Source organism: Procambarus clarkii, chromosome 9, assembly GCF_040958095.1.
Source record: "Procambarus clarkii isolate CNS0578487 chromosome 9, FALCON_Pclarkii_2.0, whole genome shotgun sequence".
Classification (NCBI taxonomy): domain Eukaryota; kingdom Metazoa; phylum Arthropoda; class Malacostraca; order Decapoda; family Cambaridae; genus Procambarus; species Procambarus clarkii.
Window position 1 is genome coordinate 31,517,048 of NC_091158.1, and position 19,810 is coordinate 31,536,857.

The following is a 19,810-nucleotide window of genomic DNA, read 5'->3' on the forward strand; positions in this document are numbered from 1 at the left end:
CAGGATTCGAACCCGAAATTCTCGATTGTGCATTGAGAACAACCCCGACTGTGCCACCTGGACCCGTATCTTATCTTCCTTATCTGAAGACATCCGCTGTCTAGTTGTCCTATACTTACACTTCGTAAAAATTATGGCAGGATAAAATTAATAAATTAAAATTAATAATAATAATAAGCTAAATATTAAATATAATAGCAAAGAAAACGATTAAACTTATTCTCATAAGAGTTAACCAGTGTCACAAATATGACGTCACACAGACTTTATTTATTATTGTTGCGTTATACTTGGGAAAGGTAGCTTAAAGTGTGTTAGATTAGGTTAGGCTAGGCCACATTAAGATATAATAGGCTTATTTAAAGAGCCGTGATAATTGTATGGCATAACACTCGAACACACTGGCTGAAGTTATCGTACATGTGGCGGGAGGCGACGCATGCGCAGTAGAACCTCACACGACTGCTTCCCGTCCCACACGTAGAGGTGAGTACTGGAGCTCCTCTCTAATACAATATTTGCCTTATAATAAGTTGTTCTAGGCTCTTAACAGTGCACGTAGATGTTGCAGAGCAGTAATTATTGTGGCCGAGATAATAATTTGCTCTCATAAGTCTGCTACGTCTTGAAATAATTATTAGGGAACGCAAATTCCCGCTGGCCGCACCTGCCTCAGTGGCTTATCAAAGTGTATGTGTAGGCGTTAATATATATATATATATATATATATATATATATATATATATATATATATATATATATATATATATATATATATATATATATAAATATATATATATATATATATATATATATATATATATATATATATATATATATATATATATATATATATATATATATATAAATATATATATATATATATATATATATATATATATATATATATATATATATATATATATATATATATATATATATATATGTCGTACCTAGTAGCCAGAACGCACTTCTCAGCCTACTATGCAAGGCCCGATTTGCCTAATAAGCCAAGTTTTCTTGAATTAACTGTTTTTCGACTACCTAACCTACCTAACCTAACCTAACCTAACTTTTTCAGCTACCTAACCCAACATAACCTATAAAGATAGGTTAGGTTAGGTTAGGTAGGGTTGGTTAGGTTCGGTCATATATCTACGTTAATTTTAACTCCAATAAAAAAAATTGACCTCATACATAATGAAATGGGTAACTTTATCATTTCATAAGAAAAAAATTAGAGAAAATATATTAATTCATGAAAACTTGGCTTATTAGGCAAATCGGGCCTTGCATAGTAGGCCAAAAAGTGCGTTCTGGCTATTAGGTACGACATATATATATATATATATATATATATATATATATATATATATATATATATATATATATATATATATATATATATATATATATATGTCGTACCTAGTAGCCAGAACTCACTTCTCAGCCTACTATTCAAGGCCCGATTTGCCTAATAAGCCAAGTTTTCCTGAATTAATATATTTACTATAATTTTTTTCTTATGAAATGATAAAGCAACCCTTTTCTCTATGTATGAGGTCAATTTTTTTTTATTGGAGTTAAAATTAACGTAGATATAAGACCGAACCTAACCAACCCTACCTAACCTAACCTAACCTATATTTATAGGTAAGGTTAGGTTAGGTAGCCAAAAAAAGCTAGGTTAGGTAGGTTAGGTAGACGAAAAAACAATAATTCATGAAAACTTGGCTTATTAGGCAAATCGGGCCTTGAATAGTAGGCTGAGAAGTGCGTTCTGGCTATTAGGTACGACATATATATATATATAAATATATATATATATATATATATATATATATATATATATATATATATATATATATATATATATATATATATATGTCGTACCTAGTAGCCAGAACTCACTTCTCAGCCTATTATGCAAGGCCCGATTTGCCTAATAAGCCAAGTTTTCATGAATTAATTGTTTTTCGACTACCTAACCTACCTAACCTAACCTAACCTACCTTTTTGGGCTACCTAACCAAACCTAACCTATAAAGATAGGTTAGGTTAGGTTAGGTAGGGTTGGTTAGGTTCGGTCATATATCTACGTTAATTTTAACTCCAATAAAAAAAAATTGACCTCATACATAATGAAATGGGTAGCTTTATCATTTCATAAGAAAAAAATTAGAAAAAATATATTAATTCAGGAAAACTTGGCTTATTAGGCAAATCGGGCCTTGCATAGTAGGCCAAAAAGTGAGTTCTGGCTACTAGGTACGACATATATATATATATATATATATGTCGTACCTAATAGCCAGAACGCACTTCTCAGCCTACTATTCAAGGCCCGATTTGCCTAATAAGCCAAGTTTTCATGAATTAATGTTTTCTCGTCTACCTAACCTACCTAACCTAACCTAACCTAGCTTTTTTTGGCTACCTAACCTAACCTTACCTATAAATATAGGTTAGGTTAGGTTAGGTAGGGTTGGTTAGGTTCGGTCATATATCTACGTTAATTTTAACTCCAATAAAAAAAAATTGACCTCATACATAGAGAAAAGGGTTGCTTTATCATTTCATAAGAAAAAAATTATAGTAAATATATTAATTCAGGAAAACTTGGCTTATTAGGCAAATCGGGCCTTGAATAGTAGGATGAGAAGTGAGTTCTGGCTACTAGGTACGACATATATATATATATATATATATATATATATATATATATATATATATATATATGTCGTACCTAATAGCCAGAACGCACTTCTCAGCCTACTATGCAAGGCCCGAATTGCTTAATAAGCCAAGTTTTCCTGAATTAATATATTTTCTCAAATGTTTTTCTTATGAAATGATAAAGCTACCCATTTCATTATGTATGAGGTCAATATTTTTTTATTGGAGTTAAAATTAACGTAGATATATGACCGAACCTAACCAACCCTACCTAACCTAACCTATACGTTAGGTTAGGTTAGGTAGCCGAAAAAGTTAGGTTAGGTTAGGTTGGTTAGGTAGTCGAAAAACAATTAATTCATGAAAACTTGGCTTATTAGGCAAATCGGGCCTTGCATAGTAGGCTGAGAAGTGCGTTCTGGCTATTAGGTACGACATATATATATATATATATATATATATATATATATATATATATATATATATATATATATATATATATATATATATATATGTAGTGTATTTGATGGTTACAAGATATACAAGATATATATATATATATATATATATATATATATATATATATATATATATATATATATATATATATATATATATATATATATATATATATATGTATATATATATATATATATATATATATATATATATATATGTATATATATATATATATATATATATATATATATATATATATATATATATATATATATATGTCGTACCTAGTAGCCAGAATGCACTTCTAGGCCTACTATGCAAGACCCAATTTGCCTAATAAGCCAAGTTTTCATGAACTAATTGTTTTTCGACTACCTAACCTAACCTAACCTAACTTTTTCGGCTACCTAACCTAACCTAACCTATAGAGATAGGTTAGGTTAGGTAGGGTTGGTTAGGTTCGGTCATATACCTACGTTAATTTTAACTCCAATAACAAAAAATTGACCTCATACATAATGAAATGGGTAGCTTTATTATTTCATAAGAAAAAAATTAGAGAAAATATATTTATTCATGAAAACTTGGCTTATTAGGCAAATTGGGCCTTGCATAGTAGGCTGAGAAGTGCGTTCTGGCTACTAGGTACGACATAATATATATAATATATATATATATTTATATATATATATATATATATATATATATATATATATATATATATATATATATATATATATATATATATATATATATATATATTAGTATATTTTGGTAGCAGTCTTTCTTGTAAACATATGTTATTAAATATGACCGAAAAAGTAAGATTAATAATTCTAACACGAATTTTCTCAATATTTCATATGTTTCTTTGCACTGTCGATAGTAATTGAAAAATCAATTTTCCAAAATTCATTTTTATTTCTAGTCTGACGCGACACTTGAACGCGTTTCGTAATAACTTATTACATTTTCAAAGACTTTAGTTTACACACACACAACTGTAACCTGCAAACACTAAACAATTCTACTATGCTATCATTTAAACAGCTTTCATGTTATATAGCCGCATTTGGGTGAGGTGATATGTTACAACAGTTTTGAACGAGGTGAACAAAACTTTCAACACAAGACAGAACACGGTGCAATGGGTATAAATCGGGTTACCTTACCTTACCTTGAGGTGCTTCCGGGGCTTAGCGTCCCCGCAGCCCGGTCGTCGACCAGGCCTCCTGGTTGCCGGACTGATCAACCAGGCTGTTGGACACGGCTGCTCGCAGCCTGACGTATGAGTCACAGCCTGGTTGATCAGGTATCCTTTGGAGGTGCTTATCCAGTTCTCTCTTGAACACTGTGAGGGGTCGGCCAGTTATGCCCCTTATGTGTAGTGGAAGCGTGTTGAACAGTCTCGGGCCTCTGATGTTGATAGTTCTCTCTTGAACACTGTGAGGGGTCGGCCAGTTATGTCCCTTATGTGTAGTGGAAGCGTGTTGAACAGTCTCGGGCCTCTGATGTTGATAGTTCTCTCTTGAACACTGTGAGGGGTCGGCCAGTTATGTCACTTATGTGTAGTGGAAGCGTGTTGAACAGTCTCGGGCCTCTGATGTTGATAGAGTTTTCTCTCAGAGTACCTGTTGCACCTCTGCTTTTCAACGGGGGTATTTTGCACATCCTGCCATGTCTTCTGGTCACATGTGATGTTATTTCTGTGTGCAGGTTTGGGACCAGCCCCTCTAATATTTTCCACGTGTAAATTATCATGTACCTCTCCCGCCTGCCCTCATGGGAGTACAGTTTTAGGCTCTTTAGTCGGTCCCAATAGTTTAGATGTTTTACTGAGTGGATTCTAGCAGTAAAGGATCTCTGCACGCTCTCCAGGTCAGCAATTTCTCCAGCTTTGAAAGGGGCTGTCATTGTGCAGCAGTACTCCACTTTAGAGAGCACAAGCGTTTTGAAAAGTATCATCATCGGTATAGCATCTCTAGTGTGAAAAGTTCTTGTTATCCAACCTGTCATTTTTCTTGCAGTTGTGACGGCTACTTTATTGTGTTCTTTAAAGGTAAGGTCTTCCGACATGAGTACACCCAGATCCTTTACATTGCCTTTTCGTTCTATGTTATGATTTGCCTGAGTTTTGTACATGGTTTCCGTTTTTATATTTTAATTTTTTCCATAGCGCATGAGCTGGAACTTATCTTCATTAAACACCATGTTATTTTCTGTAGCCCATAGAAAGACCTGATCTACATCTGACTGGAGGTTTGCCGTGTCCTCTATGTTGCCTACTCTCATGAAGATCCTAGTGTCATCTGTAAAGGATGATACAGTGCTATAGGTTGTGTTCTTGTCTATGTCCGATATGAGGATGAGAAAAAGTACTGGAGCAAGCACAGTACCCTGGGAGACTGAGCTCTTCACGGTTGATGGGCTGGATTTTATTTTGTTGACTATTACACATTGGGTTCTGTTGGTCAGGAAATTGTAGATCCATCTGCCTATTTTCCGGTAATTCCTTTTGAACGCATTTTATGTGCAATAACACCATGGTCACATTTATCAAAAGCTTTTGCGAAATCTGTGTAAATTACATCAGCGTTTTGTTTGTCTTCCATAGTATCTAATGCCATATCATAGTGGTCCAGCAACTGCGACAGGCAAGAGCGCCCTGTTCTGAAACCATGTTGTCCGGGGTTATGGAGATGCTGTGATTCCATGTATTTTGTGATCTTACTTCTTAGCACTCTCCCAAAAAATTTTATGATGTGCGATGTTAGTGCTATCGGTCTGTATTTTTTTGCCTCTGCCTTATTTCCTCCTTTATGAAGTGGTGCTATCTCTGCTGTTTTTAGTATATCAGGAATAACGCCAGTATCTAGGCTTTGTCTCCACAGAATGTGGAGGGCCTGCGATAGTGGTTTTTTACAGTTCTTTATGAATATGGAGTTCCAAGAATCCGGGCCTGGTGCAGAGTGCATAGGCATACTCTTTATGGCTTCTTCAAAATCCAGTGTGGATAGGGTGACGTCTGATATATGATTTGATGTTGGTATCATATCCATGAAAAATTCATTTGGGTTATCAATCTTTAGTGTGTTTAATGGCTCGCTGAAAACAGAGTCGTACTGCTTCCTCAGTAACTCGCTCATTTCTTTGTTGTCATCGGTGAAAGTTCCATCTCCCTTTCGCAGGGGCCCGATACTAGATGTAGTTTTTGATCTTGATTTTGCATAGGAGAAAAAATATTTAGGATTTCTCTCTATTTCACTGATGGCCTTTTGCTCTCTTTGCCTCTCCTGGGTTTTGTATGATTCTTGTAGCTTGAGTTCAATTGTTTCTATTTCTCTACCTAACTTTCTTCGCCGTTTTTGAAATAAGGTGCGACTCTCAAGTTATTCCGCGATTCGTTTTCTTCGCCTATATAGGCAACGACGTTCCCATTCCAATCTGCATCTCTTCCTCTTTTTTCTTAGGGGTATGCGGTTTGAACATATTTCTAGTACTTCTGAGCTTATTTTTTCCAGGCACTGGTTCAGGTTTGCATTTTCTAGCTGTTCTTCCCAGTTTATTTCTGTGAAGTCCTGGTTTATTTGCTCCCAGTTTATCTGTTTATTATTGAAGTTGAATTTGCTGAAATCTCCTCCACCGGGAATCTGGACTGGTTTTGAAGGTCTACTCCCCATGGTTGTCTTAACTTCAATTAAGTTGTGATCTGAGTAACAGGTATTTGTAATCATTATGTTCCTGATCAATTCATCATCATTAGTGAAAATGAGGTCCAGCGTGTTCTCCTTCCTAGTTGGTTCTACTATTTGCTGGTTTAAGGCAAATCTGTCGCACATCCGTAGCAGGTCATTTGCATGTGCCTGTTCATTTCGGTTACTTCCTGGTATTCTTTCTGATATTACTGTATTAGCCAGGTGCTTCCATTTCAGGTGCCGTAGGTTGAAGTCCCCAAGCAGAATGATGTTCGGAGCTGGATTTGTGAGGTTTTCCAAGCAGTGTTCTATTTTCATTAGTTGGTCTTTAAACTGCTGAGGGTTTGCCTCAGGTGACTGGGTAAATTAAAGGGAAGAATGGAAGTAACTGCAAAGGGCCTATTGGCCCATATTTCTTGTTGCTTCTATATTGATGCAGAGTCTTGAAGTGGGTAGAATATAGTTGTGCATTAATTGGCTATTGATTGCTGGTGTTGACTTCTTGATGTGTAGTGCCTCGCAGATGTCAAGCCGCCTGCTATCACTGTATCTATCGATGATTTCTGTGTTGTTTGTTAAGACTTCTCTGGTGATGGTCTGGTTGTGGGAAGAGATTATATGTTCCTTAATGGAGCCCTGTTGCTTATGCATCGTTAATCGCCTGGAAAGAGATGTTGTTCTCTTGCCTATATACTGAGTTCTTTGAAGCTTACAGTCCCCAAGTGGGCATTTGAAGGCATAGACGACGTTGGTCTCTTTTAAAGCGTTCTGCTTTGTGTCTGGAGAGTTTCTCATGAGTAGGTTGGCCGTTTTTTTGGTTTTATAATAAATCGTCAATTGTATCTTCTGATTTTTGTCTGTAGGGATAACGTTCCTATTAACAATATCTTTCAGGACACTTTCCTCCGTTTTATGAGCTGTGGAATAGAAGTTCCTGTAAAATAGTCTAATAGGGGGTACAGGTGTTGTGTTAGTTGTCTCTTCAGAGGTTGCCTGGCGTTTCACCTTCCTTCTTTTCAATTACCATCGACAGTGAAAAGAAACATAAGAAATATGTTTGGGCGTCCTGTACATACCAGTTGCGTTGATCCTGGCAGTATTGGATCGAGTCACTTATGGGGTGTGAGTTTTCAGATGCATATAGTCCTGGGGACCATTCAGGCTTGTTCGCATTTGTGTTCCTCACGTGTGCCCCAAAGAATGAGGTGATTTGGTAAAATGCTATGCCCAAGATTACTATCCGAGTGCCGGCAGGGAAGTGGTACAAATAGCTTTGGCTATCACTTCCTTATGTCCGGTCCTGATGGTCAAGCAGATTACGGTGTCCTGTACATACCAGTTGCGTTGCTCCTGGCAGTATGGGTTCGAGTCACTTCTGGGGTGTGAGTTTTCAGTTGCATATAGGCCTGGGGACCATTCAGGCTTGTTTGCATTTGTGTTCCTCACGTGTGCCCCAAAGAATGAGGTGATTTGATAAAATGCTATGCCCAAGATTACCATCATATATATATATATATATATATATATATATATATATATATATATATATATATATATATATATATATATATATATATATATATATATATATATATGTGTCGTACCTAGTAGCCAGAACGCACTTCTCAGCCTACTATGCAAGGCCCGATTTGCCTAATAAGCCAAGTTTTCATGAACTAATGCTTTTTCGACTACCTAACCTACCTAACCTAACCTAACCTAACATTTTCGGCTACCTAACCTAACCTATAAAGATAGGTTAGGTTAGGTTAGGTAGGGTTGGTTAGGTTCGGTCATATATTTACGTTAATTTTAACTCCAAAAAAAAAAATTGACGTCATACATAATGAAATGGGTAGCTTTATCATTTCATAAGAAAAAAATTAGAGAAAATATATTAATTCAGGAAAACTTGGCTTATTAGGCAAATCGGGCATTGCATAGTAGGCTGAGAAGTGCTTTCTGGCTACTAGGTACGACATATATATATATATATATATATATATATATATATATATATATATATATATATATATATATATATATATGCAGAAAATCCACAGAGAAATATGAAAGGAAGTGAACGTTTCGGCCTGTTAAAGCCTTTGTCAACACCAGACTGAAAGAAGAAAGAGGGAAGAAAGAGAGAGGATACAGGCCAACACCTGGAACCTGACCAACCCATCTCTAGGGAAAGAATTAACCAGAAACAGGTATAGCTTAGCTTAGAATGGTCAAAGAGGATTAAGCGGTCAGAGAATAAGGATGAAAGATTAAAGAATAGCCTCATGAACACGCAATATATGAATATAAAATTGTAATGAGACATGGTAAGCTTCTCTATCAGAGTTTTTTCTTAAATTGTTGTGTAATATTATAACTCAAAAATGGATCAAGTTTGTACATACCAGTACTAACATTAAGAAGATTTGGACACTGATTAGAGCAGACTCAATCAAATTCCGTTCCACGAAACCACCACAATTGGTAATGCTTTTTGCCCCATTCCAGTTAATAGTGTGATCGCATAAACTCTTGTGCAGATACAATGCGTTAGATATTTGGGCAGTTCTAATACTATAAGCATGTTGTGACAACCGTATACTATTATATACTATTATTGTATATAATAGTATAGTATATAATACTATTATAGTATTAGAACTGGCCAAATGTCTAATGCATTGTATCTGCACAAGAGTTTATGCGATCACACTATTAACTGGAATGAGGCGAAAAGCATTACCAATGTTTGTTTCCGGAAACAGGAAATATGTTTGTTTCTGGAAACAGGAAATATGTTTGTTTCTGGAAACAGGAAATATGTTTGTTTCTGGAAACAGGAAATATGTTTGTTTCTGGAAACAGGAAATATGTTTGTTTCTGGAAACAGCCCCATTTGCATGGGGCTGTTTCCATGCAAATGGAACGTTGTGTCAAATTTCAAACAAATCCGTGAAGAACTTTTGGAGATGAGCAATTTTGAACAAACAAACATTTACATTTGTATTCATATAGACTGGCTGCACCCAGCAATGCGTTGCTGTGGCTCTGCAACGCATTGTGTTGTTGAGCCACAGCAACCTTGCCCTGTCTCCCAGTCCTCCCCATCATCCCCCACTCCCCAGTCTCCTTGTCCTCCCCACCATTATCCATTCCCCTGTCCCCTCGACCCCACTATTCCCAACTCCCCCATCCCCTCGTCCTGCCCACCATTACCCCCTCCCCTGTCACCACGTCCTCCCCACCATTCCCCACTCCCGTTCCCTCGCCCGTTGCATTCCCAAATTATCTGATGTTCCCATCAGAAAATTGGGAACATCAAATGAACTGATGTTTACATCACTGAAATATAAGAAAAACAGTTAAAAAATCGAAATGAAAAAATGAATCAAATAAACTATACACACGAAATGAACGGTATGGTAAACAACACAGCTCAATTCCAACGCAATGTCACACAAAATAATTAAATCAAAATGAAAATAAATCAAAATCTATGAAAATTAAATTTTCATAGATTTTCATAGAAACATTGAAATGCAATCATAACATATTTAGTATAGCGTGTGTTGCTCCTACGTGCAACAGATGGGGTTGTTTTTTTAAAAAAAAAGCATGTTTTTACCTGTCACAGGTGTGGCATCTATACTTATATTCACAAAATGAACGGTATGATAAACAACACAGCTCAATTCCAATGCAATGTCACACAAAATAATTAAATCAAAATGAAAATAAATCGAAATCTATGAAAATTAAATTTTCAATGAAATCAGAAACATTGAAATGGAATTGTAATATATTTAGTATAGCGTGTGTTGCTATTACGTGCAACAGATGGTGCTATTTTTAAAAAAAAAAGCATGTTTTTACCTGTCACAGGTGTGGCATCTATATAGTAGGTATATAAAAACACGCGAATATTTGAATGGAACGTTGTGTCAAAATTTCAAAGCAATCAGTGAAGAACTTTCAGAGATTAGAGCATGTGTTGCTCTTATGTCCCACAGATGGTGCTTTAAAAAAAAAAGCATGTTTTTTTCCTGTCACAGGTGAGACATTTATATAGTAGGTATATAAAAACACGCGCCTATTCGAATGCAACGTTGTTTCAAAATTTCAAAGCAATCTGTAAAGAGGTTTCAAAGATTGCCCTCACATGAAAAAACATGATAAACACAGTTTAAAAAAAAATAAATTCCTGTCACAGACGTGACATCTATATAGTATGTATATAAAACCCCGCTCGGATGGGAATGGAACATTGTGTCAAAATTTCAAAACAATCTGTGAAGACCTTTCGGAGATTAGCGATTTTGAACAAAGGAACATTTACATTTGTATTGATATAGATTAGATAAGACGGGTAAATACCAGTGTGAACATTGTGATATTTCCCATGCTTCTCATGTATGGGACCTTCTGCAATTTTATCCATAGCAGTCGTTAATGATTGGCACAACAAGGATGTATATAGGAGATATCGTATGGTTCTCCCCAAATGGGATTTAATATTATATACTTTGAAATGGGATTAAATACTCAATCACGGAAAACGGACTTATTGAGGAAGATGAAGACTTGCTGGCTGATGATGTGATTGTACATTATGGATGATGGAATCCCCTTTAATCTCCTTGGGGAAAAAAATTGAAAATGGGGATAAATATGAAAATGAGATTAAATATGCCATCACAGAAAACGGACGTGTTGAGTAAAGATGAAGACTTGCTGGCTGAGGACGTCATTGAACAATAGGGATGACTGTACCTGTCCGGGTTACCGAGGTGAGCACATTTGGGGACGACTGAACGGAGCTCTTTAATACCCCTTCGGAAACTTATATATGATGAAAGGGAGAGGTCGAAAAACGATTGAAAATATTTGGAGACTATGTGGTACCATCGAATAAAAAAATCAAATACCCCATATGCTACGAGGGGCTATAGACTAAAAATTGAAAACACCCTTATGACTATGGGATCCCTCGAAAAAAAGAAAAGCGAACAAAATAGTCATAACTCTCACTACTCACCCTTAATGTGAGAAGTTCCACCTTTACTGTGGGAAGTTTCACGTTTACTGTGGGAAGTTTCACCTTTACTGTGGGAAGTTCTACCTTTACTGTGGGAAGTTTAGAATGGAAAATAATGAAAGCTTTATTTCTTTCCATTGGATGTAATTACATTTATAATACCTTGCAAAATTGTATTTAATTAATATTAGTTTTCAGAAATATATATTTTGGGCAGGTAACCTTCATGTGGCTGTTCGTTTACATTTGATTTTTCCAGAAGTTGGAGACGTCTGAGAAATGTTGGACGAAGTACAGACGTCTGAGGAACGTTGGACGAAGTACAGACGTCTGAGGAACGTTGGACAAAGTACAGACGTCTGAGAAACGTTGGACGAAGTACAGACGTCTGAGGAACGTTGGATGAAGTACAGACGTCTGAGGAAAGTTGGACGAAGTACAGACGTCTGAGGAACGTTGGACGAAGTACAGACGTCTGAGGAACGTTGGACGAAGTACAGACGTCTGAGGAACGTTGGACGAAGTACAAGGAAGCTATTGATGACCTTTCATTAGTGTAAAGTAAAACATAAGAAGTACCAATTTTATCTCTTAGGGAAAACAATTGAATTTCAAAAGGTTACTGAAAATATATAAACAACAAAATAATATATAAAATATGTATAAATTTCTAAAAGTTCAATACTGTACCACAATATAGAAGCTGGAGCGCCGTACTGAAGAAGTACGAGACAGTCGCCAGTGAACAAGCAGGAACAAACTGAACAAAAGTATTGTGAGGTGCTAATCAGTAAGTTAAGTATGCCAGTAACGCAAGACACTATCAACTGGGGCCAATTTGGCGTGGCTTTGTGTACGGAAGGACGAGATGCACTGGCTTGTGTGTTCACGTGGTTGTACCAGGGCAGCTTCCCAGTAACTGTGTCCAACATTAGCCTCTTTGATCAGGAGAAGACAATACTGCAAGATTCAACTGATGCGGCAGCTTTTGATATCACCCTGTTGTACAAGCTCCTGCGGCGTGTGTGTGGTCTGGCTGACAAGGGCCCCACGTGGACCTCTCCAGGGCCTAGCGGGCCATCGCTTGAACACCTCATTTACAAGCTGAAGACGTTCCGAGACAATGATTGGGGCCATATAAATAAGATGACTCAACAAGACCTTGAGGAAAACCTGACAGAGCTCCGTAATATACTGAAGATGATGTTGGCTAAGGCCGGCGCCCGGTGTGGGAAAGACCGCCGTGAAGTGAACCGAATGTTTAGAAACTTCACTGTGTATATTGACGAACAGCTAGAAAATATCAGAGAGCCGGTGTTTCAGTACCAAATGGGGGGCTTGACACCGCTTTCTTGGGAAGATCCCAACAGATTACGCCAGGAAGATTTTCTAGTATTACAAGAGCAAGATCTCAACCAATTGCGTTACGAATTCGCTGTGATTAAGGCAGGAAGATTAGTACTTGACACAGTGTTCAGATGGTCATACAGAGGTACCTTCCCAATACACAATTACCTCACTGAGGAATTGGGGTATACAAAAGCCCAGTTCAGGCAGACCTTTGGTAATTACGAGTGGGATATGCTTCAAGCATCTGCTGACAACACTGGTTTTGATATCATCTTATTATACAAACTACTGCAGCATGTGTGTGGTCTGGCAGATATTAATGACCCTACGTGGACCACTCCAGGACCTCTGGAGCCATCGCTTGAGCACCTCATTTATAAACTGAAGCAACACCGAAATTATGCTGTTCATGGACAACTGAGTATGACTGAGCAAGACTTCAAAACAAGACAGAAAGAACTCAAGGACTTAATGGTACAGGTGTTGACTCAAGCCGGAGGACGGTTTGGGATAACTGATAATGATGTGAGTCAGGTGATCAACTCTGTCACCGAGTATATTGATGCATCGTATACTAAGATCACAAAGCTGCTGGACCCTTAGATCTTACGGATATGGAAACCACCTCTACAATTAGATGAAGATGTTCCATAAACTTCCTTTTAATTATCATGTAACATTGTAGTTTTCTGCTCTAAGAGTCTGACCTTCCTTCCTGCTAATACTCCTGTCATTCATAGTTTAAACTTTTATTTATTTTTTTATTTATTTTTTTATTAATTTTTTATTTATTTATATACAAGAAGGCACATTGGGTTTACGAGAGTACATAGCATTGATGTTTTTACATTCTTGTAAAGTCATTAACACGCATAGCGTCTCGGGCAGGTCCTTAATCTAACACATAATTTTAAGTAGGTAATTTCTAAGAAAATTTAATAATGTTAACAGGTACATTGTAAGAAATTTGACGAAGATTAGTAAGTACTTAATAGTAAAATTTGAGGATTAACAACAGGTACATTGAATCATAATTTTAGGATTATTTCCAGGTATATTGTAGTTAAATATGCATTCAACACAACAGCCATGATATAAGATGATAGCAATGATGGCAATAGTGAAGTTGTATGGCTTAGGTACATATATTGGCGAAGTGGGTCGCACTAGATACAGTGCGAGTTTAAATTACTAGGTAGTACACTATGAGGATGAAATCAGGTACTTCTTGGTTTTATTTTTGAATAAGGCATAGGTTGGACAGCTTTTAAATTCATTAGGGAGTGAGTTCCATAGACTAGGTCTTTTTATTTGCATAAAGTGTTTACACAGATTTAGTTTGACTCTGGGGATATCAAAGAGATATTTATTTCTTGTGTGGTGATAATGGGTCCTATTACATCTGTCAAGGAAGAATTTCAGACCAGGATTTGCATTTAGGATTAAGGTTTTGTACATGTAAATGGCTCAAGAGAATGTGTGGAGTGAGTTTATGTATAGCATGTTTAGGGATTTAAACAAGGGCGTTGCAAGTGTTGTCTGAAAGCAGAGTTTGTTATTGTTCTGATAGCAGATTTGTGCTGGGTGATGATGGACTTGAGGTGGTTTGCAGTGGTAGACCCCCATGCACAGATACCATAATTATAAATAAATAAATAAATAAATGTTTATTCAGGTAAGGTACATACATACAAGAGCTTTTACAAAAATTTGATCGATTCATAGATAGAGCTAGTACATACAATGCCTAAAGCCACTATTACGCAAAGCGTTTTGGGCTGGAAAAACGTTAATGACTAAAACTTAATACTAATTGAGTATAAAGAATAAAATGTGTTGAGAACAAATAAAAATTAAAAATAGGGGGGAACATGGCTGAAAAAGCATCACAAATACAATTAGGTCGACAAACAGCGTTGTTTAAGAAAACAGATATGGGTTGACAATAGAGGGGTAAGGTAGGTCACACAGGGAATTTATTAGGTAGTACTTAGTTTTTATCTTAAACTGGTTGAGAGAGGTACAGTCTTTAACATGATTGGGAAGGTCATTCCACATTCTGGGTCCCTTGATAATTAAGATAGGGATAGATTAGTGCGTAGTATAATGAGAGGAGAACACAGTGGAGAACATAATATCTGATTTTAGAAAGTATACCGACCGTTTCTGAGACTTTCTTGGTTATGCGTTGGTTACTGTGTTTGCCTAACATCGATATTAAGTTTTAAGTACATCAGTGTCTTATGTTGATAATAATAATTTGTATTTAGGTGATAGTACATACGAAATTAGTTACAAAAAAAGAATGTTGGATTTCTTGATAGAGCAAGTATATAATATGCCTAAAGCCGCTAATACGCACAGCGTTTCAGGCAAGATGTGGGAAAACTTAAAAGTTAAGACTTAAAAATAATTGAGATCAAAATCATGAATTGAACTGAAATAAAAAAAAAAAGAATGACAATAATTACAAGATGGACGGAACAGCTGAAATTACAACAGAACAACACAAGTAATTTTAACTAAATAAACAGACAGGCTATAATTTTCTTTAAGTTTCTTCATGGCAAATATTAGCAGTTATACAAGTTGGTCATTAATCATTAATGTTTGATAATAGCAAGACATGGGCTGACATTTAGGGGGTAAGGTAGGTTACATGGAGTTTATTAGGTAGTACTTAGTTCTATTCTTAAACTGGTTGAGAGAGGTACAGTCCAGAGGTACATGGTTGGGAAGGTCATTCCACATTGGGAATGATTTGGGTCCCTTGATTTGTAGAGCATTTCTAGTTTGACTAAGTCGTACTCTTGGAATATCAAATAGGTATTTGTTTCTGGTGTGGTGCTCATGGGTTCTGTTACAACCTTCTAGGAAGCGTTTAAGGTCAGGATTGACATTACAATTCACAGTTTTATATATAGAGAGTACATTTGAGGAAATGTGCAGTGACTGTCGAACTTACTCCCTGATGAATTAAAATAACTGTCCAACCTATGCCCTGTTCAAAAGTAAAACTGAAAAGTACATAATTTCATCCTCATAGTTTCCTACCTTGTGCTTCAAACTCACACTGTATCTTGCACTACTCACTTCCCCAATATTAGTACTTAAATTCTATTTTAAAATTATTCTACTTAAAATTATATGTACCTGTAAAAGTAAAGCTGGAAAGTACATGTAAATTTTTTTTATAAATTTTACTGTTAATTTATCTAAAAATTTTCTGTTAGTTTAAGGACTTGCCCGAAACGCTATGCATGCTAGTGGCTTTACAAGAATGTAAATTCAACTTATTTCTATATTCTCTGTTAACCCCCAATGTACCTTCTTGTATATAAATAAATAAATAAATAGATAAATAAAGACTAATTAAGTCCAGTACTTAATCTTAGCCAGTGTAATCACCTCTGTCAATTTATAGTGTTGATATAAAACCTTGCTACAATGTACTTTTTTTTATCTTATCTGATATGTTAGATTAAGGACCTGCCCGAAACACTATGCATGTTAGTGACTTTGCAAAAATGTAAAAATATCACTAATGTAATCTCACCAACCGATTGTACCTTCTTGTGAATGAAATATTATATTATATTATATTATATTATATTATATTATATTATATTATATTATATTATATTATATTATATTATTATTTAATATTTAACATATTCAAAGATTTAATTAAGGGGCCCGACTGCTGTCTTGGGCTAGAGTTTGATATTGTTGTGATAGCTGACTTGTGTTGGGTAATTAGAGGACGTAGATGATTTTAGGCAGTAGAACCTTAAGCACAGGTACTATAACTGAGATAAGCATAGATGAAAGACTAATAGAACATTACCAGGGCAGGGCGAGGTACATAATATCTGATTGTAGAAAGAATTCCAATTGTTTTAGAAACTTTTTTTGCTATATGTTGAATGTGGCCCTGGAAATTCAGCTTGTTGTCAATGAGAACACCAAGGGATAAACTTTAACCAGCGTGTCTTATTCCTGTGTGGCATTAGTATATTACAATCTTAACTTAAGGAATTACTGAATTCTTAATTTGACTAATTATCATTATCCTAGTTTATTAATTATTTGAATTTTAATTAATTTATTCTTGATCTCAACTTTATTATGTAGTCCCCGTGGTGTAGTGGTAAAGCACTCGCTCGGCGCTTTGCTAGCGCTTGGCCTGGGTTCGTATCCTGGCCAGGGAGGATTGACCGGGTGCCAGTCCTTAACCGTAGCCTCTGTTCACCCAACAGTAAAATGGGTACCTGATTGTTAAACGATTTGGCGGGTCGTATTCCGGGGAACATAGGATTAAGGACCTGCCCGAAATGCTATATGTGCTCGTGGGTGTACAGGAATGTAACAACTCTTGTATATAAATAAATAAATAAAAATAAATGTAATCTTCACTTTGTTCTGCTTTTATTAATTATATGTTTCCATTGTCCATCCTTTATCTAATTTGTATTATTACCATATGACATTAATATATTACAATTTTCTTTAATGTTAATTTGACTGATTATCTATATCCTAGTTTATTAACTATTTGAATCTCAATTCATTTATTCATGAAACCTTAATTTGATTAATATTGATAATCATTCTTGTAAATAATTATCAAAAGAAGGCACCAAGCCGGGAAGGCTATGAAGCACCGTCAGAAGTGCGGGATATTCAAAAGGCGCTAAATATGAACACATCCACAAAGGCCGTGATGAGGGTCACGGCCTTTGTGGATTTGTTTATTTGATGCATCACGCTATTGTTATTTCTGTGTGTAAGCGCTAAATACCTCTATAAATATGTCAATACGAGAACAAAAGCGCATAAGGTCAACAACATCAAAGGCCTCCGATTCACTAAGGTTACTATCGAGGGACAGATGACTGCCAGAGACGGTCTGAAAGCAAGATAAATGCACATCCTGGAAGTCGGGACATTCAACAAGGATATGCACGACTGTAAGAGGGACAATGCAGTTTGGATAATAAGGAGCAGGGCATTAAGTGACTAAAGGGAGTTAAACGTGTATGGCTAATACGTAACCTCACCTAATATGTAATTTCGCCTAATACATAATACGTAACCTTGCCTAATACGTAATACGTAACCTCACCTAATACATAATACGTAACCTAAATACTAAATACGTAACCTCGCCAGAGCCGTTTCGAACCGCCGGTCATGGTGATAGGAGGAAGGCCAATGGGGACACTTAAGAACACGCAGCTTGTTACCAGTAAGAGAAGACCAGCGATCCTGCCTACGGGCACGGCTCGAGGAATGAATAACAGGGTAGAAGTCTGAATAAGAAATACCTTTGCGAGAAATGGGACAAGTGCAGGATAGCCTCCTTCGCTGCAGCGTCCGCACGCTCATTTAAGTTAACACCAAAGAAGTTGGGAACCCAGCAAAACTCGACTGTCTTAAAACTGCTGGCGATAAGAAACTGCCAATATTGAATTGCGACGACCACAGGATGGGCAGGATTAAAGGACTCCAGAGCCATGAGGACACTGCGAGAGTCAACCACAACAACAAAGGAAGAATTACGAAAAGAAACCAGTTGACAAAGAGCAAACAAAACTGCATAAAGTTCACCCGTGAAGATGCTGCTCTCTGGAGGCAGGCGACACATATATAGGTGCAGTCAGGAAACACACCGGAGTAGACCACACTGCCAGCAGACTTAAACTCAACTGTGAAGACAGAGATCTGACCCACAAGTCAGACCTTATCAGAACTGCAGTCTCTAGTAAATCCACTGTTTATGTAAATGAATGCCTGACCAGGTTCAGACAAAATCTCTTATTTAAACAGTGTGGATTCTGCAAAAATTCCCCCTGCAAATAAACATTGTTTTGTGCAAGATGGTAAAATTATAGCTAGGAAGACGGACACTGGAAAAATCTATGTAATAACCACTGAAGCTCACCTCAATTCTTTCCTGAATGACTGTGGGATAACAGCTGAATAACCAGAATACAAATTATAGTTTCATCTAACTACCAATGTGTACTTTAGCTCTGCCTTTCCTTTCAAAAGGTTTTACTTTTATTTAATAAAAAATTGTCATCTTTGTTATTGTCTCTTTTTTGTTTTGTTTTTTTACTCTATATTTTATATACTCCATTCTCCCTTGTTACATTGTACACTGGCTCTGACTGTGTCCTCTAGTATAAACTTTATCATTCAGTGTATCTCTAATTAATCTACCTCATTTTGTTTTAGTGTAGCTTTAGTAATTAGCTATAGTATAATTATAATATTATAGTAAGTAAGCTATTTGTTTGATAGAATTATTAATTGTTTTTGATTTGTAGTGGTCATCTATTGGAATTAATTATTCTAGTTCATTTTTACTTTTCTTAAATTCCATTAAGTTTATATTACTTAAATTACCATTAAGTTTATATTACTTTAGAATTTGTATTCAACTTTTTCTTTGTAACCCAGGTTGCCTAGCCTCTCCACCCTTGCTCCATTGTGCTCTTGGCTTTGCCTGTGCCCCCTAGTGCAAATTTTACTTTCAGTGTACCTGAAAGTACCCTTAAGCAACCTGCCTCATTTTGTGTATAGTTTT

General features: G+C 36.2%; 1 protein-coding gene across 1 annotated transcript; it reads left to right on the top strand.

Annotated features, from left to right (window-relative positions):
* Positions 1-448: 448 nt before the first annotated feature.
* Positions 449-17,636, top strand: LOC123766097 (uncharacterized). The gene is made up of 2 exons (XM_045754944.2): positions 449-486; positions 12,128-17,636. The coding sequence occupies exon 2, from the start codon at positions 12,670-12,672 to the stop codon at positions 13,819-13,821; it is 1,152 nt and encodes a 383-aa protein (XP_045610900.1). The 5' UTR covers positions 449-486; positions 12,128-12,669; the 3' UTR covers positions 13,822-17,636.
* The last annotated feature ends 2,174 nt before the right edge of the window (positions 17,637-19,810 follow it).

Bases quoted from the DNA above. Each gene is read 5' to 3' on its own strand.
- LOC123766097 (XM_045754944.2), top strand. From the start codon at position 12,670: ATGCCAGTAACGCAAGACACTATCAACTGGGGCCAATTTGGCGTGGCT.